At 41.8% G+C, this 26,357-nt stretch overlaps 6 protein-coding genes and 1 long non-coding RNA gene across 8 annotated transcripts; 1 reads left to right on the top strand and 6 right to left on the bottom strand.

The window, feature by feature from the left end:
- Nucleotides 1–18: 18 nt before the first annotated feature.
- On the bottom strand, nt 19–3,917 carry Upf3 (UPF3 regulator of nonsense mediated mRNA decay). The gene is made up of 6 exons (XM_046612756.2): nt 3,587–3,917; nt 2,928–3,342; nt 2,586–2,737; nt 716–1,379; nt 307–614; nt 19–231 (listed from the first exon to the last, which is right to left on the bottom strand). Exons 1-6 carry the CDS (start codon nt 3,701–3,703, stop codon nt 19–21), a joined length of 1,869 nt encoding a protein of 622 aa, XP_046468712.1. The 5' UTR covers nt 3,704–3,917.
- Nucleotides 3,918–4,472: 555 nt separating this feature from the next.
- LOC124212588 (uncharacterized) lies at nt 4,473–5,733 on the bottom strand. The gene is made up of 3 exons (XM_046612779.1): nt 5,582–5,733; nt 5,325–5,504; nt 4,473–4,739 (listed from the first exon to the last, which is right to left on the bottom strand). The coding sequence occupies exons 1-3, from the start codon at nt 5,591–5,593 to the stop codon at nt 4,632–4,634; spliced, it is 300 nt and encodes a 99-aa protein (XP_046468735.1). The 5' UTR covers nt 5,594–5,733; the 3' UTR covers nt 4,473–4,631.
- Nucleotides 5,734–8,103: 2,370 nt separating this feature from the next.
- Nucleotides 8,104–9,484, bottom strand: LOC124211363 (cuticle protein 16.5-like). Its single transcript, XM_046610349.1, has 2 exons — nt 9,325–9,484; nt 8,104–9,149 (listed from the first exon to the last, which is right to left on the bottom strand). The coding sequence occupies exons 1-2, from the start codon at nt 9,334–9,336 to the stop codon at nt 8,625–8,627; spliced, it is 537 nt and encodes a 178-aa protein (XP_046466305.1). The 5' UTR covers nt 9,337–9,484; the 3' UTR covers nt 8,104–8,624.
- A 3,472-nt stretch (nt 9,485–12,956) lies between these two features.
- Nucleotides 12,957–13,460, bottom strand: LOC124211365 (cuticle protein 38-like). Its single transcript, XM_046610351.2, has one exon. The coding sequence runs from the start codon at nt 13,374–13,376 to the stop codon at nt 13,056–13,058; it is 321 nt and encodes a 106-aa protein (XP_046466307.1). The 5' UTR covers nt 13,377–13,460; the 3' UTR covers nt 12,957–13,055.
- Nucleotides 13,461–16,354: 2,894 nt separating this feature from the next.
- LOC138190440 (uncharacterized) lies at nt 16,355–17,685 on the top strand. 2 transcript variants are annotated; one of them, XR_011176392.1, is made up of 4 exons: nt 16,355–16,429; nt 16,503–16,603; nt 16,766–16,824; nt 17,667–17,685. It is a non-coding gene; the product is annotated as an uncharacterized lncRNA (long non-coding RNA). The 2 variants fall into 2 exon arrangements; XR_011176391.1 differs by lacking the exon at nt 17,667–17,685 and having other exon boundaries at nt 16,766–16,951.
- A 989-nt stretch (nt 17,686–18,674) lies between these two features.
- On the bottom strand, nt 18,675–20,619 carry LOC124211364 (cuticle protein 65-like). Its single transcript, XM_046610350.1, has 3 exons — nt 20,465–20,619; nt 19,117–19,356; nt 18,675–19,034 (listed from the first exon to the last, which is right to left on the bottom strand). Exons 1-3 carry the CDS (start codon nt 20,474–20,476, stop codon nt 18,852–18,854), a joined length of 435 nt encoding a protein of 144 aa, XP_046466306.1. The 5' UTR covers nt 20,477–20,619; the 3' UTR covers nt 18,675–18,851.
- A 3,762-nt stretch (nt 20,620–24,381) lies between these two features.
- Nucleotides 24,382–26,238, bottom strand: LOC124211361 (tubulin beta chain). The gene is made up of 2 exons (XM_046610348.2): nt 26,083–26,238; nt 24,382–25,942 (listed from the first exon to the last, which is right to left on the bottom strand). The coding sequence occupies exons 1-2, from the start codon at nt 26,137–26,139 to the stop codon at nt 24,656–24,658; spliced, it is 1,344 nt and encodes a 447-aa protein (XP_046466304.1). The 5' UTR covers nt 26,140–26,238; the 3' UTR covers nt 24,382–24,655.
- Nucleotides 26,239–26,357: the final 119 nt, after the last annotated feature.

Here is a 26,357-nt window from a genome sequence, read left to right as displayed (position 1 = left end):
GAATAGGAAATCAGATGTCTAAGGTAGATCGCGGCTCAGGCTACGCTTAAAAGTCATTGATCTAACTTCAGCGGCAGGTTTACTTGGTTTAACAGCTGTGGAGGGAATAGGGCTTGGGGTTGGGCTCTGAGAAAGAGAAGCTCGTTCATCGTTGGTTGACTTTTCGCGTTCTAATCGCTGTTTACTGAATTTTCCCATGCCAGGTCTGTAAATTTCCATTGCTGGCCGATCCTATAACAAGATTGTATCAATAATGCAATGTACAAGTTAGTATTTTTACTAAAAATAAGCGCTATGATAGCATACCTTGTTTCTGATTCTTCGCTCCTGCCTCGGGTCTTTCTTGGATTTTTCTTTGTCATTTTTTCCATCTTTTTTTAAACTACATTGATCACCTCCATCCAACGATTTATGCCGCCTAAGGGTTGCCCCATCACCACCACTTCCCTCCCCACCGCTCTCCAATGAACTCCGCCTCTTCATTACCTTTGGGCCTTCCTGCATACCTAAATCGGTTATATAAATACTTTCAGAATCAATCTGGTCATTTGATTTAGATTTGGCTGAGTCTGCAAGGTGTTCTTCGGGTGAAGTTAACGCCTCTATTTCTCTATCTGTAAAAAGTAAATGAGTGACACATCCGTTATAAAATAAAACTCTTCTAGTTATACAATGGAAAAATATTTAGTTAAACAAAACTGACGAATGTTCTTACCATGTACTTCGTTTTGTGTTTTAATTTCGTAAGTCTCACATAGTTCTTTTGATTCCTTACATCCTATTTCTGGTTCGGTTTTAGGTTTGGACTTCTCTTCTTTTTTCTTTACTTCGTCCTTGAGAATCTGAATTTTATCAGCCTTCATCACATTCAGAGCAACCTCTGACTTCTTATCTTTCTTTGAAAACGATTCACGTTCCTCCTTTTTTGGCTTATTAGCATTACTAGGCTCAGATCCAGTTTCTACGTTCTGCCGCTTAGCCTCAGCTAACCTTTTCTTCTCTTGTCTCATTTTTTCGTAACTTTTCCCACGCTTTTCTTCCACTCTTTTATCTTTAACTTCACTTTCTCTGTCTTCTTCTCTCGTTTCATTTCTACGTTCTTCCTTGGAATCAATTCTCCTATCTTCCTTCGAATTTTCTCTTTCCTCTTTTTTAATAAAAGACTTTTTTTCTTCGTTTCTTCGTTGATGCTTTACTTCTCTGTCTTTAAAGTTTTTCCCTGGAATTTTCGAGTCTCTTTCTCTCACAGGCTTGTCACGTTGTTTCTCCTCTTTTCTGTTACGACTCTTTCCTTCTTTAGGCGACAACTTTTCCTTCTCATCTTTGGTTTCTTTCGTTTCCTTGCTTGTCTCTTTGCCAAGGTCGGGATTTTTTAATACCTGTAACAGCGGAATCTATTAACTGACATCATGAAAATTTTGTGGAAATCGAATGATGTAGTAGAAGTTATAATCAGTTCTGGCAAAGAATATAACGGTATTGAACTGCAGGTGTTTTCTATTAAAGAATATCATTATTGTAAAAAAGGGTCAACAAGTTTCGCATGGTTTTATATGGTAAAAATTAAGTAGCTAGTAAAAAGTTAGTTTCGTGCTAATTAGGGTGTTAACAAATTTGGTGGATGCTTATAGATCTTATCAATTCTCCTACTCTATATACAATGGTTGAGTAATGTCTAAAATATTAATACAACAGCTGCTCTTCGCTAATGTATTGTGTTGACGACAAACAGCGACATGAATTTCTTATTTATTCATTAGCAGTCGATCTGTTCATGAGTTCTTTCTGAATCCGGGTAAGCCATTTTTGAAAGCAAATTTGAACGATGAAATTTGATCACACTCCATCATTGCACTGCAGCTCTTCGACTTCGATAGACAGTTGGTAGCTTGAGACTCCCAAATCTTTTTCAAATTAACGGATTGACTTTGTGGCAATTCGGGAAAGACTTCTCGCTTTCGTACAAATTGTAAAGACCGATTGAAATTTGTTTTTTCATTATAATTATTTTTGAGATAAAACCATCGGCCATTATAGCAATTCCTTTTTAAGTTTCTATCATTCCGTAAGTAATCTTTATCTCTATAATCAAATAGTTTTCTAAGTCCTGTTTGCTTTGCGTTTATACTTTCGTATCGTTTAATATGTGCAACTGATAGATCCTTGGAATAATTTTCTGTAAAGTGGTTTCCCTGATTTGACTCTTGATGAATTTCCGGTTGTTTCTTGTTTAGTTCCACTTTAATACTGTTATCACTGCAATATATTTCTCTACTGGATTGGGTGCAAACTTGATAATTTTTTGTGGGTGGTTCAGAAAAGGTGTCTCCGCTAGGTTTAGGGTTGGCTCTAACACCGAGGAAAGGTAATTCAGATCTCAATTCTTCGTTGCTGCATAGTAGCTGTAGATAGGAAAGGTCAGTGTCAGTAAATACAGTAAAGAGTAATAAATGTATCTCTAAACAAAATGGATGTTCTAGCTAGTGTCGTGTTATTCTCTACTGTATTTAATGGCACATGTACCCTGCCAAACCAACTCATTCTCATATAAAAAAAAAATTCGCTGGCAGTGTTTTTATCAGTACCTTAGATATTGTTAATTCATCTTTAGCTCTTCGCCTCTCCAAATCCCTGCGCCGTCTTTCTTCGCGTTTCTCATCACGCAGTCGCTGCTTATCTTGCTTACGTTGCTTCAAAAATTCTAAAAGTGGAGTCGTCGTAACCTTCTTGGACAATCCTGTAATTTTGTAATAATAATTATCGCATAGTAATTGTTTCTAAGTGAAAGCTTACAATACAAAAAAAATAGTTTGCATATATTTTGTTTGATGATAGCTTGTATATCATATTTAACAATAATTGCAATATATCACAATAAATTATTATAGTGAATTGATAAAACACATATACAATTGTCGGGTACGCACCATCAGATGGTTGATAGGAGTACTCGGTTTTAGGCTGACTTAAGCCTGACTCAGCTTCCTGATTTTTCAGGCATTCGAGAAAGCTAAGGTAGTAGGGATCTGTCTTGAGCGTGCCACATTTCTGATCCTTTTTCTTGCCAACTCGTTTTTTGGGCAGTCTTTGGAAGGGAGCGAACTCAACCACAGCTGGATACTCGGTACCCTTGGCGTCGACGAATACATAATTATCAAACTTTTCCCTAAATATGAATATATCCTGTTGCTCGATGAAGTTTATATAGGCTCGGGAAAATGCGTGTTGACCCAACGACAAGTCCGCTTTTACAAAGTACATGTAATCGTGGTCCGGCAACGGTGAGATTTGCTCAATAAATTGCTCCAGAGTCATAGAAGGCGGAAGTCGCCGAATAACGACCTGCGAAGAATTGGAGAGATAAGAAAACTATCTTTTCGAAGTTGCGATCACATTTCGCTGACATATTTTTGTTTGAAGTGGTATCGTATCCACGATCAGTGATTCAACCGTTAGAGCATGAACTGGATCCTAACCTAAAATGTATATACGAGGCTATCCCTGGTGCAGATAGCTAATTCTTACATGACAGCGAGACTCGGATCTAGACTGGATTAGATACATTTATCGATTGTTCAAGCCTTACTTTGGTCATGGGACGGCATTTATCTTTTTTGTTATCCTTGGGCTTGTTCGCAGCATCTGGTGTACTTGATTGAGAATCTGTCGGAGGTGAAACTTCGGGCTGTGTTTCTTCAGTCATCCTAAGACCCAAATTTCTGTCAGAGTCACTTCAAATACGCGGAATATTCGGTGTCATTCAATTCGTGGCTGCGTGTTTGCCTCTTTTTGTTTTTGACGCGATTATACTTCGGGCAGACAATTTTTAAATACACCTCAACAAAATAAACCCCACGCGCACACAGACTGCCCACTAACCAGGCCAGCGATGCCACATTTACCGTTGCATTAGCAAAAATTACCATGTAAAAAAGGCTTAAAAATAATCCGAATCCATATAGTATAATCAATTTGTGGGGTTGGCAGCATTGCGAATGTTTTAAAGATCGAACAGCAGGAATTGATAGATTTTTGTTTTATCGGTTTTTATCAGTTTTTACTGAACATAATATAAGATACCCGAAATTTAAATATATTGTATCTATCAATAATCATTTTCAGTCATTTCGACGCAACTAACGTATTATAGTTTTCTTACAACTTCAATACTAAGATTATTTTGTTCAAATTTTGTCAACACTTGGCATATAAACGAAGTAGTAAAATTGGATAAGATAATTTTCGTATCCAAGTTTCATTAAAACTATTATGTTATCTTCGTCGAATCTAATGTGTAACATTAATCATGCTGTAATAAAGAGTCAGTCCAGTTACATCAATTTCGCGTTTTTCGCGGATCACGACTGACACGCTGATATTATTACCCTTCTTTTTATCCAATGTTATCAATTTATTCGTTCATTTATCTCATTTCAACTGAAACGCTAATATTATTATTACTATTATACCTCTTCTTTGTCCAATGCTATCAATTTATTCGATCATTTATTACATTTCATGAAACAATTAAGCTTATATCGATACATGGTATGCATATAACGTGGTGTATTATCAACGCTGCAGTGTTTTCTCAAGCCAATCCCTTACCGATCGGACTCGATCATCAGTAATCAGTAAGCAATGTTATAGCCGTGCTGCTCAATGGAATAGCCGCCTGGCACATAGGCAACCGGTGCTATCGGCGCCGGATATGAGTAGGCGTACTGGTAAGGAGATACCTGAAACAAAAGATCACGGCGATGAGCGGGCTGACGCAGGGTGCATTAAGGGGGTGCCTTGGTCGATCTCGACATGGACGTATATATCTTCAAATATCAAGTCCACGTATCTCAAACGCGAAAAGGGATTAGCAGCTCCATTCTATGCACAATTCTGAACAAAAACACCCCAATACCTTTTCATTTAACGCAGAAATAAAGAAATGGCATAAATTTTAGGAATTTACTACTAAGATCTCGTACAACACGTGCCACTTCTTTATTTCTGCGTCAAATGAAAACGGATGGGAGTGTTTTTAATCAGAATTGCGTATGGAATGGGACTGTTAAACCTTTTTCGCGTTTGAGATACGTGGACTTCGATATTCGGAGATATAAACGACCGCCTCGAGATCGACTAGGGCACCCCCTTAATCTGCCACCTTTAGAGCAAGGAAGTATGAAAAGATTAGTCTGATTCCTTCATACTTAGAATTCGGCCAATTAAGCACGTTTTTTTGGTATTTCTTTTGCGAAAACTAGCACATTTAAAATACCCAAAATTTGTGGTTGTTCAATATCTATAACCATTACAGCCTCACTTACCTGAGGAAGTATTGGGGCTCTGGCCAAAGGAATATGCGCAATTGGCGACACTATTGGGCCGACGATGGGTGTCAGCTTGGCTGTCGAGGCCGGGGTTTGAGCATCGCGTTTTGCAGTCTCTGGCGTGGCAGCCGGCGCTGCCTGCGCGGTCGCCAAGATCAAAACGATTGAGAATATCACCTGAAAGTAGTTAATTAATTACTTCGTACTTCAACATGTTTTCGTACGCAGGTAAATTGTACGTATAATATACTCACGGGTTTAAACATGATTGTAAAATTCGTCTCTAGCTCGTCTAAATACGTAAACTTTGATAGCGGGTTCCTCGTGGTTGCTGCTGTTATACTGTGTTTTCTTCCGTCGCCTTACCTGCTATTTATAGGCGGTGAATCCTTGCTAGTAAAAAACTAAACTCGTCCTGAAATGCAGTCTCTACGAGGTAGAAACAAGAAATGCGTCCGTGTGTGTTGCGTTCGAGTTGCCAACCCTAGACTCCTAACACTTGAGTCACATGAACTCTGAGCTTGATTTTAAAGTTAATCGATAAGTGCTTGAAAATTAGCTATTTTTTCATCCACATTTTTTTCATATCGCTATTGCGGTTGAAACCTTATGTTCACATGTCCACTCACATGTCCGGACTCCAATGAAAAATGTTATTTTCTCTTTGAACTTTTCACGCGGGTATGTGTACATATTAAAACACGAATGTCCGTTTTACCTAGGTGATTTATCTGCTTCGTGTTTCAGGTGAAGTGCATATAATCATGAAAATAAGGAGGCTATTAATTGAAGGAATAGCAAGTCGTTAGGTACATTACGCACGAGCTGGCGCAACGATTGCAAGTCATTATAATTAAGGCACAATAATGAATATTAGAAATATTCTTGAGCCCGTTGAAGAAAAAGGTCTCAAAAAAGGAGAGATAGATAGTTAGAGCCAATCTGTGCAGCAACTTATAGCCCTGCACGTAAGTACAGACTTGACCCTAGTCGTAAAAACAGTTACGTACATTGACATCGCAATTGCCCAACATTTTCAGTCAAGACTGACTAGGAAGTACCTACGAAGACTAAAAAGCTGAGTAAAAGGTCTCTGAGGTTACTGACTTGCGTAGAGTACACGGCGTACACGTTGCCCAATGTTTTTATCGCGCGCTCGTCTTACGAAGATTAGATTCATGTTGGGAGGCGCATCGCAGGCAACACGTGTAAAAGTATTTGTAAGTTAGATTGCAGTTTGCAAACTTTCGTCGAAACTGAAGTGATAACTGAGCTGTTCTTGCTAGCAGTTGGTAATTAGAATGGCGTGAAATCATGCTTGCTAATTGGAGAGTGGGAAGATAGTTTACGTAGCCGAAACGAAAATCTAATTGGCAGATCAGTGTCAACCACGTCGATTTTGCGATGGCGTTTTTGTCAATCTGAAATTCGCAAATTAAATATTTATCCATCATTTTTCCGAACTTCGTTACATTGTCAGATGAAAACATTCGAATCTGAATAATTATTTCTTCACCAACCGATCCCTGATTGTGAGACTAACTCCGAAATGTGCAACGCAGAAAAAGTATAGCTCGATCTTGACAGGCCCATTATAAGGCGCTGCCATTTACACTCGCAGGTTTTGGCAAGGGAACCTTGATATTCAACAAATATGGTGTTAGAAGAACTAGGAAACATAATATGCAAGCTTGTTTTGGTCCCACGCTTACGACCGGGGAACAACAGTGAAAAGAAGCGTGGGCAATGCACCTCGGCGATGAGATGTGCGAGCAGGAGAGAAAGACAAAGGATCAGGGTGAGGAGACAGACATGGAATGAGCGACAGACGGGAGCGGGGGGAGGTTACCTTAGTGATTTCCGATGGTCGTTCACCCTGCGAGACCTTGGACTTCCATTTAATTCCAGGAGTTCTTTGCCTCGCGTTCTTTTCTCCGCCAGTTTCTATCCTAACGTTCGGTCCAGTACGTAGTATAGATATAGGTATGTACGATGTATACCTAAAAACCCGCAGAGTCATCGAATCGGGTGATCGCGTTCGATTAGGAAAGCCTTGTTCTGCGCAATACAAATATGTATGTAGTATAAAGTAGAAATGTTCAAGTCAAGTGAAATAAGGTAACGAGACGGAGAGTGACTAACAAGTGCCGGCTACCCGTATTCCAAAAAACTGCAACGCACACATCGGCATATACTCTTCTATGCAGAATACATCGCCGGTGGAAATCATAGAAACTGACTCGTTCCTGGTGAAGGGTCCAGCCGCAATCCTCCGACTGTTAGGGCGTGTCTGTCCAGGGCACAAAAATAAGCAACAGGATAGATACAGCCTCCACTTCGTGCGTAGATTACTTGCCGTGGAATGCGGCGATGCTTGAGCAAGTGCGAATGAATATTGTTTAGCATCTTGTTACAGGTAAGCGAGTATCCCTGCGTAGGTTGGCGATCGTTGTTACTCCGATTCGCGAATGCATCCGGCTCGCAGAAACGGCTCCGCCCGATTCAAGGTCTTCAAGATGCGGATATACGAGGTCGTAGTGGTCAGTTGTTCTTCTGACCAATACCTATATATTTCAATGTCTCGATTTTTGCAGACATTCCGGTGGTTTATAACCACGCTGCTTTTACACTTTACTCAATTTATTTTCCCTTATACTTATCTTGAATAGTAATCAGTGGGTACAAGAGACGGACACGTGCATACAGGGAGTAAAGTTGTGGATATGGGTATATATACAAGTGATTTTCATAGAAGCGTGTACTCGTACAACAGAGATTGAGGTGCTATCGACATGATATAATTTATTTTTCCATGAGATGCAAAAAGTTATTATTTTATAACCGTGCAATATAAAAATGGTCTAGTTTGATAACCGATGTAATTGAATACCTAGATTTAGAAATTTTGACGCGATCAGGTTCCCAAACTTATGAATATAATCGATCGACTGTTTATACCGGGCGTTACTCAGGTGGGCCTCTTTCACGTATTCCATTAAGACTGCCGACCTTGCAACGGCCAATAATCGACATTGCCATTCGAGTTGCGACATGTTAGGTAGTAGTTAAAAACAAGTAACTCAACACGCCTCTGTCTCGCCTGGAATGTCGATGGTACAACAGTAGTTGAAATGGTTCAAGCTGCATGTTCAGCGCTAGACTCACGCTAGACCATCTCAATAAAACTAATACCGATGTATCCTAGCAGCTCTAGCCTACAGCTATGCCTGTCTACGAGTGTGTTCCTCCGCCAGCTCCATATTCGTCGTATCGCATCAGTCGTCGGGATAAAGACGATTACCAAACGCTGATAGCGGGGTGAGCGTAAGCCGAGTAAGTCAGTGCCGGGGCTGCGGCCAAGGTGTGGACGACCGGAGATCCGTGGTGAACGATGCTGTGGCCGTAGCTGGAGACGGATTTCTCAGAAATGAGGGCCGAGTGCGGGGCGACGGGGACGGCGGCGGCGTATCTGACGGCGGGGACTGCGGCGGCGTATGAAATTACGGGAGCTGTTCCATGGACCACAGAGTTTCCGTGGGACTCGATCGTCTTTTCGGAGATGAGGTGAGCCTGGGGAACGGCGTGGACGGCGTGGACGGTGTGGACGGCGGGGACGGCTGCTACCAGGGGGGTGGTTGCGGCGTAGGCGACGGCAGGAACCGCGGCGTGAACCAACGGTGCGGAGTTGTGGACCACCGTGTTTCCATGAGACTCCACCGTCTTCTCGGAGACGAGGCTGCCGACGACTGCCGGACCGGCGACTAGCGCGTGGTGGGCACTCGGCCTGGCGAAGGCGACGGCCACGAAAGCGGACAAGAAGATCTGCGTGGGAGGGAGAAGAGAATTAGCGATTAGACGTACGGAGGGGAGAAGGGGTACTCTTGGTACAGGGACTTCGAGTACCGACTCTGAGAAATTCGTCGGGGAGAGTGAACTCCAATTTCTCTATGATGTGGAATTAATGAGGATGCGGGCAAAAGAGGGGACGAAGACTTACCAGCTTGAACATGTTGATTTGGATTTGTTTGGGCGGTTGGTTTGAGTTTAACCTGAGACTGATCTGCTCCGTAGAGCTCTCCCGTCGTTTATATAGGAGCGCGTCGTCGTCCGGGACCGAGACCTTCGACGACGAGTTCGCCAACTCGGGCTGGGTTTACACGGCGTAGGCACGTTATCGTTTGCCGCCTTCTAACCGCGGGCAACTCTTTCTTCCTAGCTGGTATACAGTCACCTAGGAAGCAGTCACCGATTATCTATGATTCTTAGTATTCGGCGTACACATGTGACGTCGGATTTTTATTTATTCCACAGTCCCTCCGGCTATCGTTGAAAGCATGTAAGAATTAATTAATAGACGGTAAATCGTAGCGAATTTATTAATTCGTGACGTCAAAGATTACTGATTGAAACAAAAATTCAATTAACGCATCCTGAATCTCTATTAATTCAAAATATTCAATGTCCTTTGGAATTGAATAATTCTATTCCGTTTCTGCCGCAACGATGCATCGTATCAAGTTCAATAATTAACTACACCAGATTTGGTGTTCATGTTAAAAAGATTTAATGCAACGATGCTATATAATATCTATAAAAAAAATTGCCCGACATTGATTCAAGCGTAACGTTGACCCGTATGTTGTATTGTTCGTTCATAGGTATATAAATATAGAGGCGGTGATCCCTCGCGATGATAAAATCTGAACAGAGATTATTGTACGCGAGATAGCAGACTGGTTCGGACAATCAGCTGTTTGCTCACGATCAGGCGTAATTCGAGCTCCGCATTATCGCGTCAAGATCTTGATTTTTTTTTTCTTGCGTATAACAGTATCCTTTACAATATATTATTGAAATTCTTATCCGCATCGTTGCGCGTTCGACGAAAGTACGAGTTACGTAAAATACGGTCACTGTTACGCCAGCTATATTTCTAAAGTTCTCCAAACTACCTGCAGTTCATTGGGCAATGCGGATGAAAGCTGGGCACATTTCCTCCTGCGTTACGTTTAATTCGTCATTTAAACTCGGCCCTACGACCTGCCGGGTTATTAAGATTCACATAATTAAGAATCTGGATCGTATTCGACTTGAGCCATTCGAAACGTAAGTTTCAAACATTAATTTACCATTTCCGGTTGCCCAATATCCGAGAAATATAATTTTAGAAAATGAAGCGCGCTTTGTAAGCTTGTAATTTTGCACCTCCGTTGAACCTCAGATATTATCTCACCTTCATAATTAATTAATGCATCGCATATTTATGATTAGCAAATTCTCGAGCATAGGAATACGAAACTTGTTGATTACGAGTTGCCGTTCCCATTAAGCGATTTGCAGATCAGATAAGCCACCTTTTTAAACACGGTGCATGGGGGGCGCGCGTTTTAATAGTATAACATACGCACTAATACGCAATAATAATTGCCGTCCGTTCGTAATTATTTGAATTCTTGCGTCATGTGTGACTCCAGGTGTTTACTAAATTCTAGAGCGCAACGTATAGGCGTTTACCAAAATCGCGAAGAACTGTACACGAGACTTGAAAGGCTTGATTGAAGTGTTTTAAAGTTGTGCAGGAATCCGTAGAGGAGGAACTTTCCAGAAACGCAATCTTCTTACAAGTTTAACGCGACTATATTATCTTTGTACACAAGTATTTGGGAACGGTGAATTTCTGGAACATTACTTAGGCGTATGTTAAATTTGCATACGAGATAAACTCTCCAACATCCGTATATAAATCACGAATCATGGTCAATGATTTCATTTCATGTCGGTTTATTAATAAAAACTATAAATCAAATTTCAGTGGCACGAAATTAATTTCGATTGTTATTCAGTCCCATCAGCCTGGATAGAAGGTGTGAGATAATTGACGAGAAGAAACCCGTCTGCATAAGCGAAATAATCGGAATGATTGGACAAACTGGTGCTCTTGTTATGGTGGCGGTAAATCGACACACCAGGTTGACCTTGAAGTGCGATCGAGGGTCCGGGAGCAAGTCAAGGTCTTCGCAGAATATGTTTTTTTTTCAGTTTACTGGATACGCTCTTATTTCTTGATCATCAGATTTTTCATAATGTTGTACAATTCCGGCTCCTGTAAATACAGTGAGGGCTTATCGTGTACGCCAATTTTCGATCAGGGGATCCTAAACCTTCATTTCTAGATCTATGAAGTAACAGTGTCGCATATTTGAAAGATTTGATCTGGATGGTATTTTTTGCGTAGAATTCAACTATCAAAAAATTAGAAATGAAACAATTGTGCTAACACCTTTTCAATTTTTTATTCAACCAAGTTGAGATTCTTTTGTAAAATATCAAATAAGATTCTACACTTTTATTTACGTTTCACGTATAACTCGTCGTTATATTATTTGTATTATTATTATATGAAACGTATATTATTAATTGATCGGGGCTGACTTTTTTTAAATTTATGCGTGCCTTCTACACATTTAGAATATTGCCTGTATGTGGGATCTATCAAAAAGTTCGACTCTGTAGATATAGGGTCAAATTATGTGTATAGTGAATGTCACGTACATTTTAGATTGACACTCATTGAACAGTATGCAGTTCGTATGAGAAAATAATGTTTAAGACTGAAAAATATGTTGTGTTTATTTTTTTTTTTTTTGTAAAACATACATCAAATATGTTAAAAATCTGAAATAATTTGTACGTTTTTTAAATTTTATCTTAAACAAACAGTCGCATGGATTTTGCGATGTCTCCTTTTATTCGTTGAATACAGAATTAAAACGGCCTTAGAACAATTGTTTCGTTTCTAATTTTTTGATAGCTGACTTCAACGCAAAAAATACCACCCAGATCAAATCTTTCAAATATGCGACACTGTTACTTCATAGAGCTAGAAATGAAGGTTTAGGATCCCCTGATCGAAAATTGGCGTACGCGATAAGCCCTTACTGTATTTACACGAGCCGAAATTGTACAACATTATGAAAATTCCGTGATCAAGAAATAAGAGCGTATCTAATAACTGCCCACTGCGAAGTGTTACAAGATGCGTACAAAATAAGGAAATAAATAAGTATTCCATCTACGAAGTTGGTACAGCGATCAATCGTGATACATTCATAACTGTTGTCATACAGCTTATCTACGATGGATAAGCAAGGTGGTTTTCTTTTAAGAATACACGCCGGCTTTAGAACATATATTAGAGCTCTCGGCGTCTTCGACCGACGATTTTGAATAGCTAGACCCAAACGTGGCTTTTGTCTTTGCACGGAGAAAGTCCCTGAAAATACGTTCCAAAACTCAGCTGAACGAGATTAGAATAACATTCCGCGTCGCAGCCTGGAGAATTTATCTTAGTCTTCGAGTAGTATAATGAATAACCTCGGAGAGCAGAAGAGCAGGTGTCGTGGAATATATATCGTAATTTTGCATGATCTCCAAGTGAGGAGAATGACGAAACACATCTGACAATGAGCAAAACATCAGTCAATGCTTCTCATTGCAACCTATCGCCAAGAACAACCAACCCAGGTCCAAAGAACGATTCTTATTGTACGAAACAGTTCAGCGCAAGAGGAATCGAGCGAAATAAATTGACCCATATACACAAGGATATCGCTTATGTTTCTTAATTGATTTTGTAAAAATGTGTTTATTGATCATCAGATGATTTGGCTACATCGCCGATCGGTCTTCTCACTCGGAGAAACGACGATCTCACTTTCGTCCAGGTCTTCAGTGGATGTAGGCCGCTCCGTACCCGGCGTAGGCCAGGGGGGCAGAGTGGACGTAGGCGGGGGCGGCATAGGCTGCGACCGGAGCGTGAGCGTAGGCGAGGGGGGCGGCGGCGACGGCGTGAGAATAGGCAAGGGGGGCTGGGGCGGCGGCGACGATCGGGCTCTTGACGGACACCTTGTAGGTGTTGGCGTAGCTTGTGGCGACCGGGACCGAGTGGGCCACGGCGTAGGGGGCGGCGACGACGGGGGCGGCCAGGAGGCCTCCAGGAGCGGCCGAAGCGACGGCCACGAGGGCGGCGAGGACGACGAACTTGAACATCTTGGCGAAGAGAGTTGGTCTTGGTATCGACTTGGAGTATCTGGTATCGAAGCTGTGGATCGAGTGCCTTCTCGTTCGAATTCACGGAGCTTTTATACCGGCGAGAGAACGCGTCTTTTCGCCGCCCCTCCCGCGCCTCTTCGGCTTTGCTCGACTTATGCGGAACGCACCCGAGGTGAACTTTTGAGTTCTGGAAGAGTGTTGAGCTCGATTGCGGGTACCTACGCAGCAGGGCCAAGGCTTGGAACACCCAGTTTCATTGTCCGACCGCGCCACGAATGGCAATAAGGAAGTTCAGAGAACGAGCGAAAAGGGACGAGAGGGAAAGGCAGGGCTCGTCGACGATGAAAACAGCAGTGCGGCTGCCTTCGTCGCCGCGTATGATCTTTGTCGAGGGCAGCGATGGCCAATGAGCTAAAAATAATCGACGCATCGTTTTTTCGAGTCCAAAAAAATAACCGAACACGACTCGATTGAACAGGTAAAAGTTAATCGAGTCATCGATTATTTCGTATTTTTTTGAAACGGTGGAGTTGAAACGAAAATCTCGTAAATTTCAGTATGTAGTCTTCATAGCGGAAGAGTTTTTGGATAATTTACAGTTTCATTCAAAATACTTCTCAATTTCAGATGATAATATTCGTCTACCTTTCCATTATTATATCGAGTAGGTGTACTTGGTAAGTAAAACAATGATGATTATAATTGATACTTTAATTACGCGAATTGATATTGTATTGCGTCGTTCGTTGTAGTAAAAAACAAAAACCGATTGAAACGAAAAATAATCGATTATTTTCTGTCATTCTTAGTTGAGGGTGTACGAACTGGTATAAAAGTGAGTCTGAAGCATCAATACCGCAGCTTATTCTGACCGATTTATAGCTGAACTTGTAATAATTAATCGACGCATTTTTGCTTATCGCCTAATTTCGTTCGGCGAATCAGCCTCAAAGAGAGCGTTTTCTTATGTGCTTGCATAATCGGTTGAATTATCTTCGTTCGCCTTCGATAAGTAAATTTCCAAACAAAAAAACTACCCGGTGTAGTATATTGATTTTGGAATTTGTAAAAACAGCAATTTATCTTCCGCGTGCAGGACGGCAAATTCTGTTGCATCACTGAAATCCGGGAATATCTGGGCATCGAAACGCGTTCACCTATACCAGCCGACGACGAGCATGGTTGAGTAACTTGGACTACGTAATCGGGTTGTTAATTTCTGGCTGAAGCGATCAAAACAATAACTCGTCCGTAATTGTGTTGACTAGCTGTTAGCTTACACACTGCCGTACGAGGTTGTCAGTTGGGGGTCGACGTGGCTCAATCTTGGGAAAGCGCGTGTCGCACGGTGCAGGATTATGTAGAGTATACTCGTATGTAACGCATGTGTATCGGTAATCAGCTGCCGTGCGTGAGGTGAGACTGCGCTCTCTATTTTCTCCTTCATGTTTCAGCTATCCTTGAATTTTTGTGAAAACCGAGTTTTTTTTTTTTTTTTTTCTTATCCCCTCATTCACGCAAGGACGTTGCATCGCATTTACAACAATTGATGACTCGTATAATTAGGTGACGAGATTTGCTTTATTCTATGCATTAATCAGTTGAGAGTGCCGTTGCGCATCGTCATGCCGCACGTGCGATGAATTATTTGCTCAAAGATTGCGCGATTTCAACGCAAACGATTTCAACGGTTGCAGGAAGACAGGTAATGTGCTAACGGCACGTTTTACGCGATTGTCTGACGGGGAGTAAAGAAATTTCTCCTTTCTACAAATTATTCACTTATCGCGATCAGGTACGTGATCATACTTTGAATAATGAACTTTTTCATATTACCGAATGAAATTCGGGAAAAAATTCTATAGTCAAGTGGCTGCCGGCATAATTTTATTAGAACGATGACAGCAAATCAAACCTAAATTTTCATTCCGAAAATTCTATCGATTATATTTCGTGGCAAAAATTTACTTTGGTAACAATTGATTGTGTATCGTAACTGCAGTTTTACAAGCATGATTTTCAAAAATTTTGAAGCATTCACCAAAAATCCGTGAATTTGACATCAGTGATTATGAAGAATAAATTGTATAGAATAAAAATTCGGAAACGCGATTGGCTATCAATTTTCCGAAATTGCGACTGATACACTGAGATTGATAAGGTAAATGCTATACTCTAGACGAAGGTCACACTTTGACAACCTCAAAGTGAATGTGAAGCCCTCCACGGCGCCTGTATACCTACTACATCGACGGCAACACCTGCTTGCGTATGAATCCGTAAACAGTTTTGTTTTTAAAATGATTCGAATCGTTACAGTGGTTTGTGATAATTTATTGGAGGTGAGTAAACACATGAGAGCGAAAAAAAAATTTTTTCTTTAAAATAGATGAATAAGAAACAATGTAATGACAATCTCCTGTCTGGCAAACGGTGCATGTAATCTTTTTAAGCTCCAATCGCCTTGAGTAAACGCGTCGTAAAATTGTCTCCATGATTCTACATATACGTATTGTACATACCCGCGTCACCTTTACGCAGACCGTGCAGATCGAGAAACGAGATCAAAACTTGGCCACCTTGGCTTTGTCCGCGAGTCAATGTACCAATTCACGAAGGCACACACGCCCAGTCTGCACTTTAAACCTACCATGAATACGGAGCGGTAACCAGACTCGGACCTCGTTCATGCTTGGATAATTGGAATTTCAATACCTCGTCGGTTCTTCCTCTTTGCCTCCCTTAACGTCAGACCTCAAACCGTGAAGCAGAAATTCGAGGTCTTCGGTTGAGTTGACGTAACTATCCAAGTTCTCCAAACTTAGAAATAAGTTTGAGGATTTTTTTTTTTTTTCACGTAGTAATATTCATGCTGCGAATTTTTCTGACTTTTACCTTTGTGTTATTGTAACGTTTTTTTAGTAACGCGGAACCTTTTGAGGTCACATAAATACGCAATTCATTTCTGGTACCACGATTTTTATCATCGTATACAGGATTCGAATTCGCACGTTCGTACGACAACTCGACACAGTGAATATTCATTATCGGTATGTGTATAATTTTCTCTTACTCCGTCAGCTACTACAAGTATGCCTCCAAAATTTCTATCCAACGTTGCAGAACGAAGCAACCCTTGGATACCATGCACTAGGCTTCTAAACGAATTTTCCGATCGTGGCCAGTAACCAAAATTCCTACTGAAAAATGAGATTAATATCCAAGTAAGGGAATAAGTCAAATATTTTTTGTTGTTTACTAAAAACTTGGACTTGGGTTAAAAAATTACCTAACAAGTCTATCGAAAAATGCCTCCTTTGTTGGCTATTTATTCACTACTTTGGATTTTAAAAAAACACATTATTTTTTATCCATGGTGACGGAAGATGCGGACTTGAGGTGTTGATACCGAAGAGTGGATGCAGAGGACTTCGTCTTATCTTAGGTGAGTGTGGCATTTTCTTTGCTCGATAATCTATTACAGGTGTTTGCGGTGTCAGCGCTAAGTCTTATTATAGTATATTAACCGTACTACAGTAATCAAACTTATAATCTACTTATATTTAGTGTTTGTTTCAGTACCATCTATGAGTGTTGTACAAAATAACGAGTATTATTATCTAGATGAAAATAATGTAATTTATATCAAAATTCATCTAGACACGATAAGAGATAGTTTCTCGTGTAATTATCTCTACAAAAAATAGGATTATCATCGTTTTCATTTAGATAAAACGTACGATAATAAAAACAAAATATTCTTCGTATAATGAGAAAAACAGAATTCACAAAATATATCTTGACGTATGGTGAAGAGTTGTTGTCGCTGCTGCAAATAATTTTCTATGCAAAAGAATGGAGGATTGGGTGGGATCGACTAAACAATGTATGTACCTACGTATTAAAGATTCGGTGAGATCAAGTCAAATTTAGTCCGAGCAAAAAAATACTCCAATCATTATTCTCAAGATTACGAAAAGTTTTTTCAAAAAAAAAATTTATTATTGAATTATATATTTTTGCAAAATTATATCTGATTTTTGAGTTCGACCGGCGTCGCCCTTACTCTAGTATAAATAATTTATCTTAGCTTTATCATACAACAGATGAACATGAACAGGAGATTTATCCACATAAAGGTGAAAGATGAACTTTAACCACGTTATCGTTAAATGATAAAAGATCACGTTAATTCACCTAAGATTATTGACTTATTTAACATTATCTAGATAACGTACACAGAGTAGGTAGTATATACAATGAAATTGCTAACTGTGTTCCAAATAGACGGATACGTGGATCGTGGGCTGCAGCTGTAACTAGGAAGGCGTGAAATTAGCTGATCAAAGAAACATTGTATTAATTTCACAAGTATGAATATCATACGTGCGTGTAATTGCAAGATGATGTTAAAAAACCGAATGATTCGTAGTAAACAGGATCGAACACCGTTCACCTGTCCCTTGATTATCATTATCCCGTTCACTTCCTTCTAGGAAATTGTCCTTGAGTGCCGAATCCAGGTGGAGCCAATACCTTATAAAGGTACAACGTTTAATCGCCTATAGATCAGCAGATAAAAACGGAAACAGAACCGATCGCAAGTCGAAGCGTGAGTTTTTCCTTCTTTTTTTTCATTACCGCCGATCTTGCATCGATGCCGTGAATCATAGCCCAGGCAAGCGTGGCCACATATGCACGACATGCATGTATGGCACGGATTCGAACTAATAACCTATCGGCTTATCTTCTCGGAGATTGCCGTATTCTCACTCACCTCCGCAACAACCACGAACGGTTTACTCTTGAGTGCAGTTCTTTGTTCGGCCTACTTTTAGGTCGGAGATAGCCACGCCTATGGTACTTCGCTCTTTATATGTATACACATGCACAACTTTTGCCAACGCGAACTGGTTCTGATCAAAAACGAGATTTACGAAGGCGCGCAACGCGCGCAGACTTTTGACAGCACGCCGTGCAATCGTTCGATCTACAATGCTAAAAGCGTAAAAATTCACTTTCGTAATTATCGCGAGCTTAACGGAGCTCGTAGATCGATCGACTGCGACTCGTGTCTGTAATGGGTTCCGGTAAGTCGAGACGACCGATTCATCGCAGGACTGTAAGAGGTCTGACCACCACAGTCACGTTTCTACTTAACGCTACTTTCGCTAGCCGTCGTTATGAATTTTTAATATTCCGCAGAAGACAAGCGAAAAAGAATCTGACATTAAATCACTTTCGGTGGGATACTTAACTGGACTAATGAATCATTGAGAAATCAGGGACAGCGTATTACGTTACAGAAATTTGCATTTTATTTCACATTACACCGGATGGGCATTAATTTCGTCGACTTTGGATTTCATCGCGGTCGTCGCAGGTGTCGTTCGGTTAATTACATGTACGTGCAGCACGACGATCGTAAAACTATGTACAATTCATGCATAGGTTGAGCGATTCGTTTATGACTTAGTGGACGTATGTGCCGTGGCCGTATCCGTATCCGCCGTATCCGTAACCAAGACCGTGTCCGTAGCCTGCTGAGTATCCGTATCCAAGTCCGTGTCCGTAGGCGAGGGCGGGCGCGGCGGCGTAGCTCAGAGCCGGGGCGGCAACGGCGACCTTAGCGACGTGGGCTGCGGGGTAAGAGACCTGCGGAAAAGGGAGGAAAACCGACGGGTCAAAAATCGAAGGCTCCGTTACTCCGTTCCAAATTTGGCTCGCAATCGATCACCTTGTAGGTGTTCGCGTAGCTGGTGGCCACTGGGGCATGAGCGGCGTAGGCAACCGGAGCGGTGTGAGCGGCGTAGCTCACGACGGGGGCGGCATGGGCGGCGTAGCTCACGGCTGGAGCTGCGTAGCTCACGGCTGGGGCTGCGACGGCGACGCCGTGACCGAGAGAGCCGTATCCGTAGCCTCCGTAGGAGGGGATGATTCCGGCGGAAGCGTAGGCCAGAGAGGCGACGAGGAGTACCTGCGCACCGATTTACGGGGATGAAGTTTTTCATTTTTGAAAAATTGCCGATTGGTAATGAGACGAAAATTTCCATTTCTCATGTTCTTGGTGACAACATTATTCTAGTATAATAGTATAGACGTTACGATAAACGGTTAAATATACCTGAATACCTTTCGAATTACCAGACCATTTGTTACGATTAACTGTTAAGAACTGTTTTAACTGAATTTTCTGATTATCGCAACGTTGAATTTGTTTCTTTGGTTGGTGTATTTTTTTTTTTTCACCTAAATGAGAACTCGTAATGTTGACTGGAACTTGTACCAGTATCAAATTGTCTCAGTTACGATAATCGCAAAGAATTAGTAACGCGTACTGGATTTTCTGTTTAAAGCAATAAAATTTATTTTATGTTGCACGCGGTACTGTATTTTTCGATTGTGGTGATGAACGAATATAGTTAAGGATTGTGCGGTAACCACAGCAATAGAAATTTCCGTCAGCGTATCCGGGCGATTCGGTTCTTTCGATGTAGAATAGAAATTCGGAGTTTGCTTCTGACCGGCGAGTAAAATATTTGAAAATCGTAAGGTCTAATCCGCGTTTAAAAATTATACTGGATTGTAAATGCGAATGAAAAATTATGAGACACGTATCTCCGTCAATGTTGTGCGTATTGCCTCATTTTGTTGATTTCAAGTTTAAAGATAACTTTAGCGTGAATAAAAACATATTCATTATTTCAGAGTCGATTCGTTGTTGAAATGGGAATTCAAGATAATTCCCGCAACAGTGAGATAAAATTGCGAAATCCCGGTATTTACGAATCTTGAAAAGGAATCATTCGCTACAAGTTTTTTCTTTACACCTTGCAATTCAGACGTACGATGTGAAATTCTGCACATAAATTTGAGTTGAAATATACAATCTGCAAAGTTATTCACTGTCCGGAATTCATAACTTCGGAAAATTAATAATTATAAAAGAAAATTTCGAGTCCGCGCTGTTCCGGCGAAACTGAATTTGTATACGAAGTGACAAACTGTATCCCGGATGTCGGTGCTGGATCGAAAATTCAAAATCGTTGAAGGAACGAGGCGGCAGATTAAAGTCTGAGACTCACCAGCTTGAACATGTTGCAGTAGTGTGTTTGACTTGGTCTTGTGCTGTTGCTAGACGAGTGCTGCTGACTGTGTGGATGTAGGCAAAGCGCGCCCTCTTATATAGCTGAATAACTCTTACCCGCACGGCAGGAGAATGGTCAGGAGAGTTGTCGAAGAATGGAGTTGGAAAAAAAATTACCCCCAGAACTAATTTGGAGGGGAATAGGCTTGGCGAGATGCGGCGAGGGGTGGACGAGGACGGAGGCCAGGGCGTGTTGCCTGAATCACCAACGCCATCGCATCCTGGAGCCTGTGTACGTCGAGGAAGGTCCTCGAAGGTCGACTCTCCTATTATCGCTTCTAAACGATGGGAACCTCGCGCAAACACTCGGACCATTCGCCTGCCTTCGCAAGCGCGTGCAGGAGGAAGCAAAAACGGTAAAAAAAAAAAAAGAAAAAAACAAACAAACGAATAAAAATAAGGACAGGTGTAAAAAATTCACATCGACGAAACGCCTTGAGATAATGACCATAGCTTTAAACGAGATCGCTCGACTACCGGCAATTATTAACGCCCTGCATGATCGTGCGAGCCTCTCTCTCTTTCTAACCTCACGTCTCCAGCCTCTGTTCTCTCCTCTCCGGCTGACTTCTCAACCGTGAAGAGAGGTCTTGGGAGGCCTTGTATCTAGGTCGCTGTCATTCGGAATCTCCCTGCATCGTGTGACATAATACATGTAACACGTTTGGATAACTCGTACTTTCATGTTACGCTTCGATTCGTAAGGACCAGACGGCTCGCAAAATCACCGGTATAACGCCTTAAAGAGGTATATTATGCTTTCACGTCCCGAAGGCAGGACTTCGGAAAATTTCTTCATGACAAAGTTCGCCGTGCTTTCAAGCCGAGGTAATCCAGTGTCTTAAAAGCAAATGTCCCTCTTTCTTTCGACCTATTTTACTAACCACAATCGTACGAGTGATTCGAAAGACCGGGAAATCCGTTTCATTCGGGGTACTTATAAAAATATACATGTTCGAAAAGTATATGCACATTTTTCCTGAGTAAGATGAGACAACAGGATCGACGACCTGCCCCTTCTCGTGCCCACAGAGCAGGACCAAGTTGAAAATCTGCCCGAAGTAAAACGATGTGAGATTCGCGATAAGAAAATAGAAAACAACTTCCACCTGTTGTTCGTAGTGCAATAGACTGTGTGAAAATAACCAATGAGTTTTAATGCTAATGATATTTGAACTGTAACGGTAAGAGAAACGAGTGACTCACTGTGTCTGCAGGCGACGCACAAGATGCAAGCCAAAGCGATACAGGCTTATAGGCCACCGCATGGTATGCGTGTAGTACAAATTTTTACACGTATGCATAACAGAGATAGTGATAATAAATGTGTGTTACTTGCACCTCGGCGGTATAATAAATTTCATACCAACGCCCTGGTCAGGTTACGTGTACACATCGAATCGGTACACGACTGCAAGGATTATCTCGAGGATAAGAGATCGGTACACAAACTAATAAACTAATAACCCTGTACATGCATAACTGTGACTAGAAAAGTGGTAGATCTTTGTTATTATTTCATTAGAGTAAAGCTGCGTAGTGAATTTATTATTCCCACGTCCTTCTAATGCCCGCGATCGAACCTTCGGAATTGCAGTATAAACTGCTTGGTACGATTCTTATAGGATAGAATCTTTTCATTTCAATGCTAATGCGATTCAGCAATAGAAATTAACCGTTTCGCAATCAGGTCGAAAATGCTGCATGCCTGATATATTATGTATTGGTAGATATTTGACAAAGAATAAAGTAGGTAATCATAGAAATGAACCTGGTTGGGCAATGAGTAGTATGGAATGGTTACCATTAACGTTCAATGTCAATGGAATAAGAAAATTCTAAGAGCAATGCGATTTCTACTCACGTTCAATGATAAACTCATGGAAAATTCTCATAATCGCCATATTCTAACGGTGTGAGGCAATGTAAAAGAGACAGCGAAGAGTCAATGGCAAATGGTCCCGTGAGCTCTCAATAGTAACCCAATGGAACAGCCCCAATGATTTTATTCCCTGCACGGTGTCGTGAATCATCGATGTGAATCCTCGGCATTTGTTCATCGTAACGAATCCTGCGAAGACGAATTCGCAACAGGAAAAGCTTACCCCTAGCTTGACGCAACTCAATCTTCATTGGCAATGGATACCAACAAAAGTGCAGTCACGTAATGCTCACGTAACTCCATTTTCGAATCGGGGGTAAGGTTTACTCTCCTATGAATTAATTGTTCAATTGAATAATCGTGTAAGGGGAATATAGCGATGGCGATAATGCTCGATTATACTTTCAATTGTGAATAAAATGTTACTAAATCGTTGAACAATTATCCTATCGGTAAATGTGCAATAAGTATACATGTGCGATACTTCCGAAGGTATTATCTTTACGAGGTATTTATCCGTAACTTATTGTCGACGATTCAGCGACGCGTGAACAGAACGAGGGAATGGTTTATTCATCGGGACGCTTGGCTGGATCTATACAATAATCGATATTGATTATTGGACGTCGAATGCGCAAAGACGTCTGCACGATTAAAACAGAAACGAAATGGACTAAGAATTTGGTGAACTGAATCGTCATTGATCACGATGACTAAATATAATTATCTCCAAAGCCAGTGGTAACGAATGATCACAATTACGCATGGTACACTAAGCTTATCTAATTCATCTGTTAAGCTGATCCAATACTTCGCGCACGGGTTGAGCCAGCCTCTTGTTGCGTATTCATAGGTGGGTAGTTACATATCAGCGGATAAACTCGTGCAGTTTGTACATCCCATGTATGATAATTATTTATAAATACGGAATTGAATTGGTTACGTAGTAAATGATAATTAGCACGATCTTTCAATGATCAAATGTAAATTTAGGCACACGCATTACTGTTATGCATAACGCAGAACGTTAATGACCTTCGCTATTTTTAATGGTCAGATTAGTTAGTGTTATTAGTATAATTATTACGTTATCTAATAAGTAGCTTCAAATCATTGCGATATGCAAAAATTTCTCGCGAATTTTAAACAGAAATACCTTCAATTACGTTATAATTATATATAAAAAACAGTTCGAGGTATATTCTTGAAATTGTTTTTTTTTTTTTTTTTTTTCGTCAATGGTGTTGGCAAACATTATATCATTATCTCGGTCATTATGGTAACGAGTTCTGTCGCCGTTTTTGCGCCGGAATTGGTTTTAAAAAATAAAAATAAACCATTAGCGGCGATAGATTCTTATCGCGTGTGATACGAGATTGCAGAATATTGCCAGGTCAGTTATACTGTGGCGAGCGATCGAGTAGCCTACATTCGCACGAAATGTTGCCGACAGCTAAATCCGCTGCGAAACGCCCTTGGGGCAAGCGCTTGTGCAAGTAAAATTTACAATTGCATATAATGAGTATATAACCGCGGTCAATCGGGTGACAACGGGGTTGGAAAACGTATGCAATTACTTGTAATTGCCGGTATATATGCCTATATGGTACGGTTTTTAGAGACCGAAGTAGAAAGAACAGAATACGGACAAAATGAAATGGCACATGAATGCAGAAACAATTTTTGCAAGTTCGCTGAAGACGATAAAGAATCTTGAATATAGTGATTGTTGTTTGATTCCTGACGTACTACGAGTTCTCTATTTTATTTTTCTTTATTCTATATTATACTAGTACGTATAATATTGTGAATTTTCTATACACTGATATTTTCAAATATTAGATGAGGACTTGGAATTATTGAAATAAAATTTCCAACGAACCGATCTCCATCTTCTCAAACTCAAATCTTTTACATTCGATTATAGATTTATGAATTTATTCAATCCTCAAACATGAGATTTTTGACACATGGACAACAATATGAACAGCAACAATGACCCTTACAGCTTAGTCTTATCAAATTTTTACTAATACTACAATGTCACGATCAAAACCGTTAAACATTTATGGGGAAAGAAAGTACAGACATTGTGTTGATCAGGTGGAGAGAAAGGAACCGCGACAAGTACCTAGATGTGAGGGTACGGTCGCCAGGGTATGTTTGCCGGTATATAGTTTTTCTTAATAGTTTTATCAATTTTCCGATCATCCGTTCAGTCGTCGTGTGGATCCGGAAATCCCTTGATCACTTGTCCTCGCCCTCGCCCTCCTCCTCTTCGTCAAACTCCCCGTCCTCTTCGGCGGTGGCGTCCTGGTACTGCTGGTACTCGGAGACCAAGTCGTTCATGTTGCTCTCGGCCTCGGTGAACTCCATCTCGTCCATGCCCTCGCCGGTGTACCAATGAAGGAAAGCCTTGCGCCTGAACATCGCTGTGAACTGTTCGGAAACGCGTTTGAAGAGCTCCTGTATCGCGGTTGAGTTCCCGATGAACGTGGCGGACATCTTGAGACCGCGAGGCGGGATGTCGCAGACCGCGGTTTTCACGTTACTCGGTATCCACTCGACGAAGTAACTGCTGTTCTTGTTCTGAATGTTGAGCATCTGCTCGTCGACCTCCTTCATGGACATCCTACCCCTGAAGACCGCGGCCACGGTGAGGTACCTACCGTGCCGGGGGTCGCAGGCCGCCATCATGTTCTTCGCGTCGAACATCTGCTGAGTGAGTTCGGGGACCGTTAGAGCTCGGTACTGTTGCGAACCGCGGGAAGTGAGGGGTGCGAACCCGGGGATGAAGAAGTGGAGCCGAGGGAAGGGCACCATGTTCACGGCGAGTTTCCTCAGGTCTGCGTTCAGCTGTCCGGGGAATCTGAGGCAGGTCGTAACACCGCTGAGCGTGGCGCTGACAAGATGGTTAAGGTCCCCGTAGGTCGGGGTGGTCAGCTTCAGGGTCCTGAAGCAGATGTCGTAGAGGGCCTCGTTGTCGATGCAGTACGACTCGTCGGTGTTCTCCACCAGCTGATGGACCGACAAGGTGCAGTTGTAGGGCTCGACCACGGTGTCGGAGACCTTGGGCGAGGGTACCACGCTGAAGGTCATCATTATACGGTCGGGATACTCCTCGCGGATCTTCGATATCAGTAGAGTTCCCATTCCAGCGCCGGTCCCGCCGCCCAGTGAGTGCGTCAGTTGGAAGCCCTGCAAGCAGTCGCAGCTCTCCGCCTCCTTCCTCACGACGTCCAGGACCGAGTCCACCAGCTCCGCACCCTCCGTGTAGTGGCCCTTCGCCCAGTTGTTCCCGGCGCCGCTCTGCCCGAAGACGAAATTGTCGGGCCGGAATATCTGCCCGAACGGACCCGAGCGCACCGCGTCCATGGTCCCCGGCTCAAGGTCCACCAGGATCGCCCTCGGCACGTATTTGCCCCCAGTCGCCTCGTTGTAGTAGACGTTAATCCGCTCCAGCTGCAGATCCGAGTCGCCGTGGTACGTGCCGGTCGGATCGATGCCGTGCTCGTCGGAAATCACCTCCCAGAACTAGTCGAAGGGAAAAATTTCGATGAGTTGATAAGAAATTTCGTTATCGTGGGAGTATTTGCGAATTCTGTATTTTGCGTTTAACACGCTGACAATTAGGGCTATTGAGACGTGTGACGAGGACGGACGTCGATTCTTACCTTGGCTCCAATTTGGTTGCCGCATTGCCCGGCTTGAAGATGTACGATTTCACGCATGATTGATTCACTGTCGCGTTTTGGAACGCGTCTGTGCTGAACTGATATGTAATAAAACTAATTAACTACCCCGCAGTTCGCGGATCCTTTTAGACTCCAGTTTCCTGATGCCAATTTATTCAGTGGAAAAAAAGCAGTCAGACAACCTAAACAGTCCTTCAAATGTTCCTCTCCCAGGCAACCCGTGCGCAACTACCCCGTTCTACTCGCATGACAGG

Source organism: Neodiprion pinetum, chromosome 2 (genome assembly GCF_021155775.2).
Source record: "Neodiprion pinetum isolate iyNeoPine1 chromosome 2, iyNeoPine1.2, whole genome shotgun sequence".
Classification (NCBI taxonomy): Eukaryota; Metazoa; Arthropoda; class Insecta; order Hymenoptera; family Diprionidae; genus Neodiprion; species Neodiprion pinetum.
The sequence above is the reverse complement of the archived record's forward strand: the minus strand, read 5'-3'. Positions and strand labels throughout refer to the sequence as shown.

Bases quoted from the DNA above. Each gene is read 5' to 3' on its own strand.
- Upf3 (XM_046612756.2), bottom strand. From the start codon at position 3,703: ATGACTGAAGAAACACAGCCCGAAGTTTCACCTCCGACAGATTCTCAA. The intron at 615-715 runs GTAAGAACATTC...TACTTTTTACAG, and splicing joins AACACAAAACGAAGTACATG to ATAGAGAAATAGAGGCGTTA. The intron at 232-306 runs GTATGCTATCAT...ATCTTGTTATAG, and splicing joins AGCGAAGAATCAGAAACAAG to GATCGGCCAGCAATGGAAAT.
- LOC124212588 (XM_046612779.1), bottom strand. The intron at 4,740-5,324 runs GTAAGTGAGGCT...CTTTTGTTTCAG, and splicing joins GAGCCCCAATACTTCCTCAG to GTATCTCCTTACCAGTACGC.
- LOC124211365 (XM_046610351.2), bottom strand. From the start codon at position 13,376: ATGTTCAAGTTCGTCGTCCTCGCCGCCCTCGTGGCCGTCGCTTCGGCC.
- LOC124211364 (XM_046610350.1), bottom strand. The intron at 19,035-19,116 runs GTGATCGATTGC...CCTTTTCCGCAG, and splicing joins GCTACGCGAACACCTACAAG to GTCTCTTACCCCGCAGCCCA.
- LOC124211361 (XM_046610348.2), bottom strand. From the start codon at position 26,139: ATGCGTGAAATCGTACATCTTCAAGCCGGGCAATGCGGCAACCAAATT. The intron at 25,943-26,082 runs GTAAGAATCGAC...CCCTTCGACTAG, and splicing joins GCAACCAAATTGGAGCCAAG to TTCTGGGAGGTGATTTCCGA.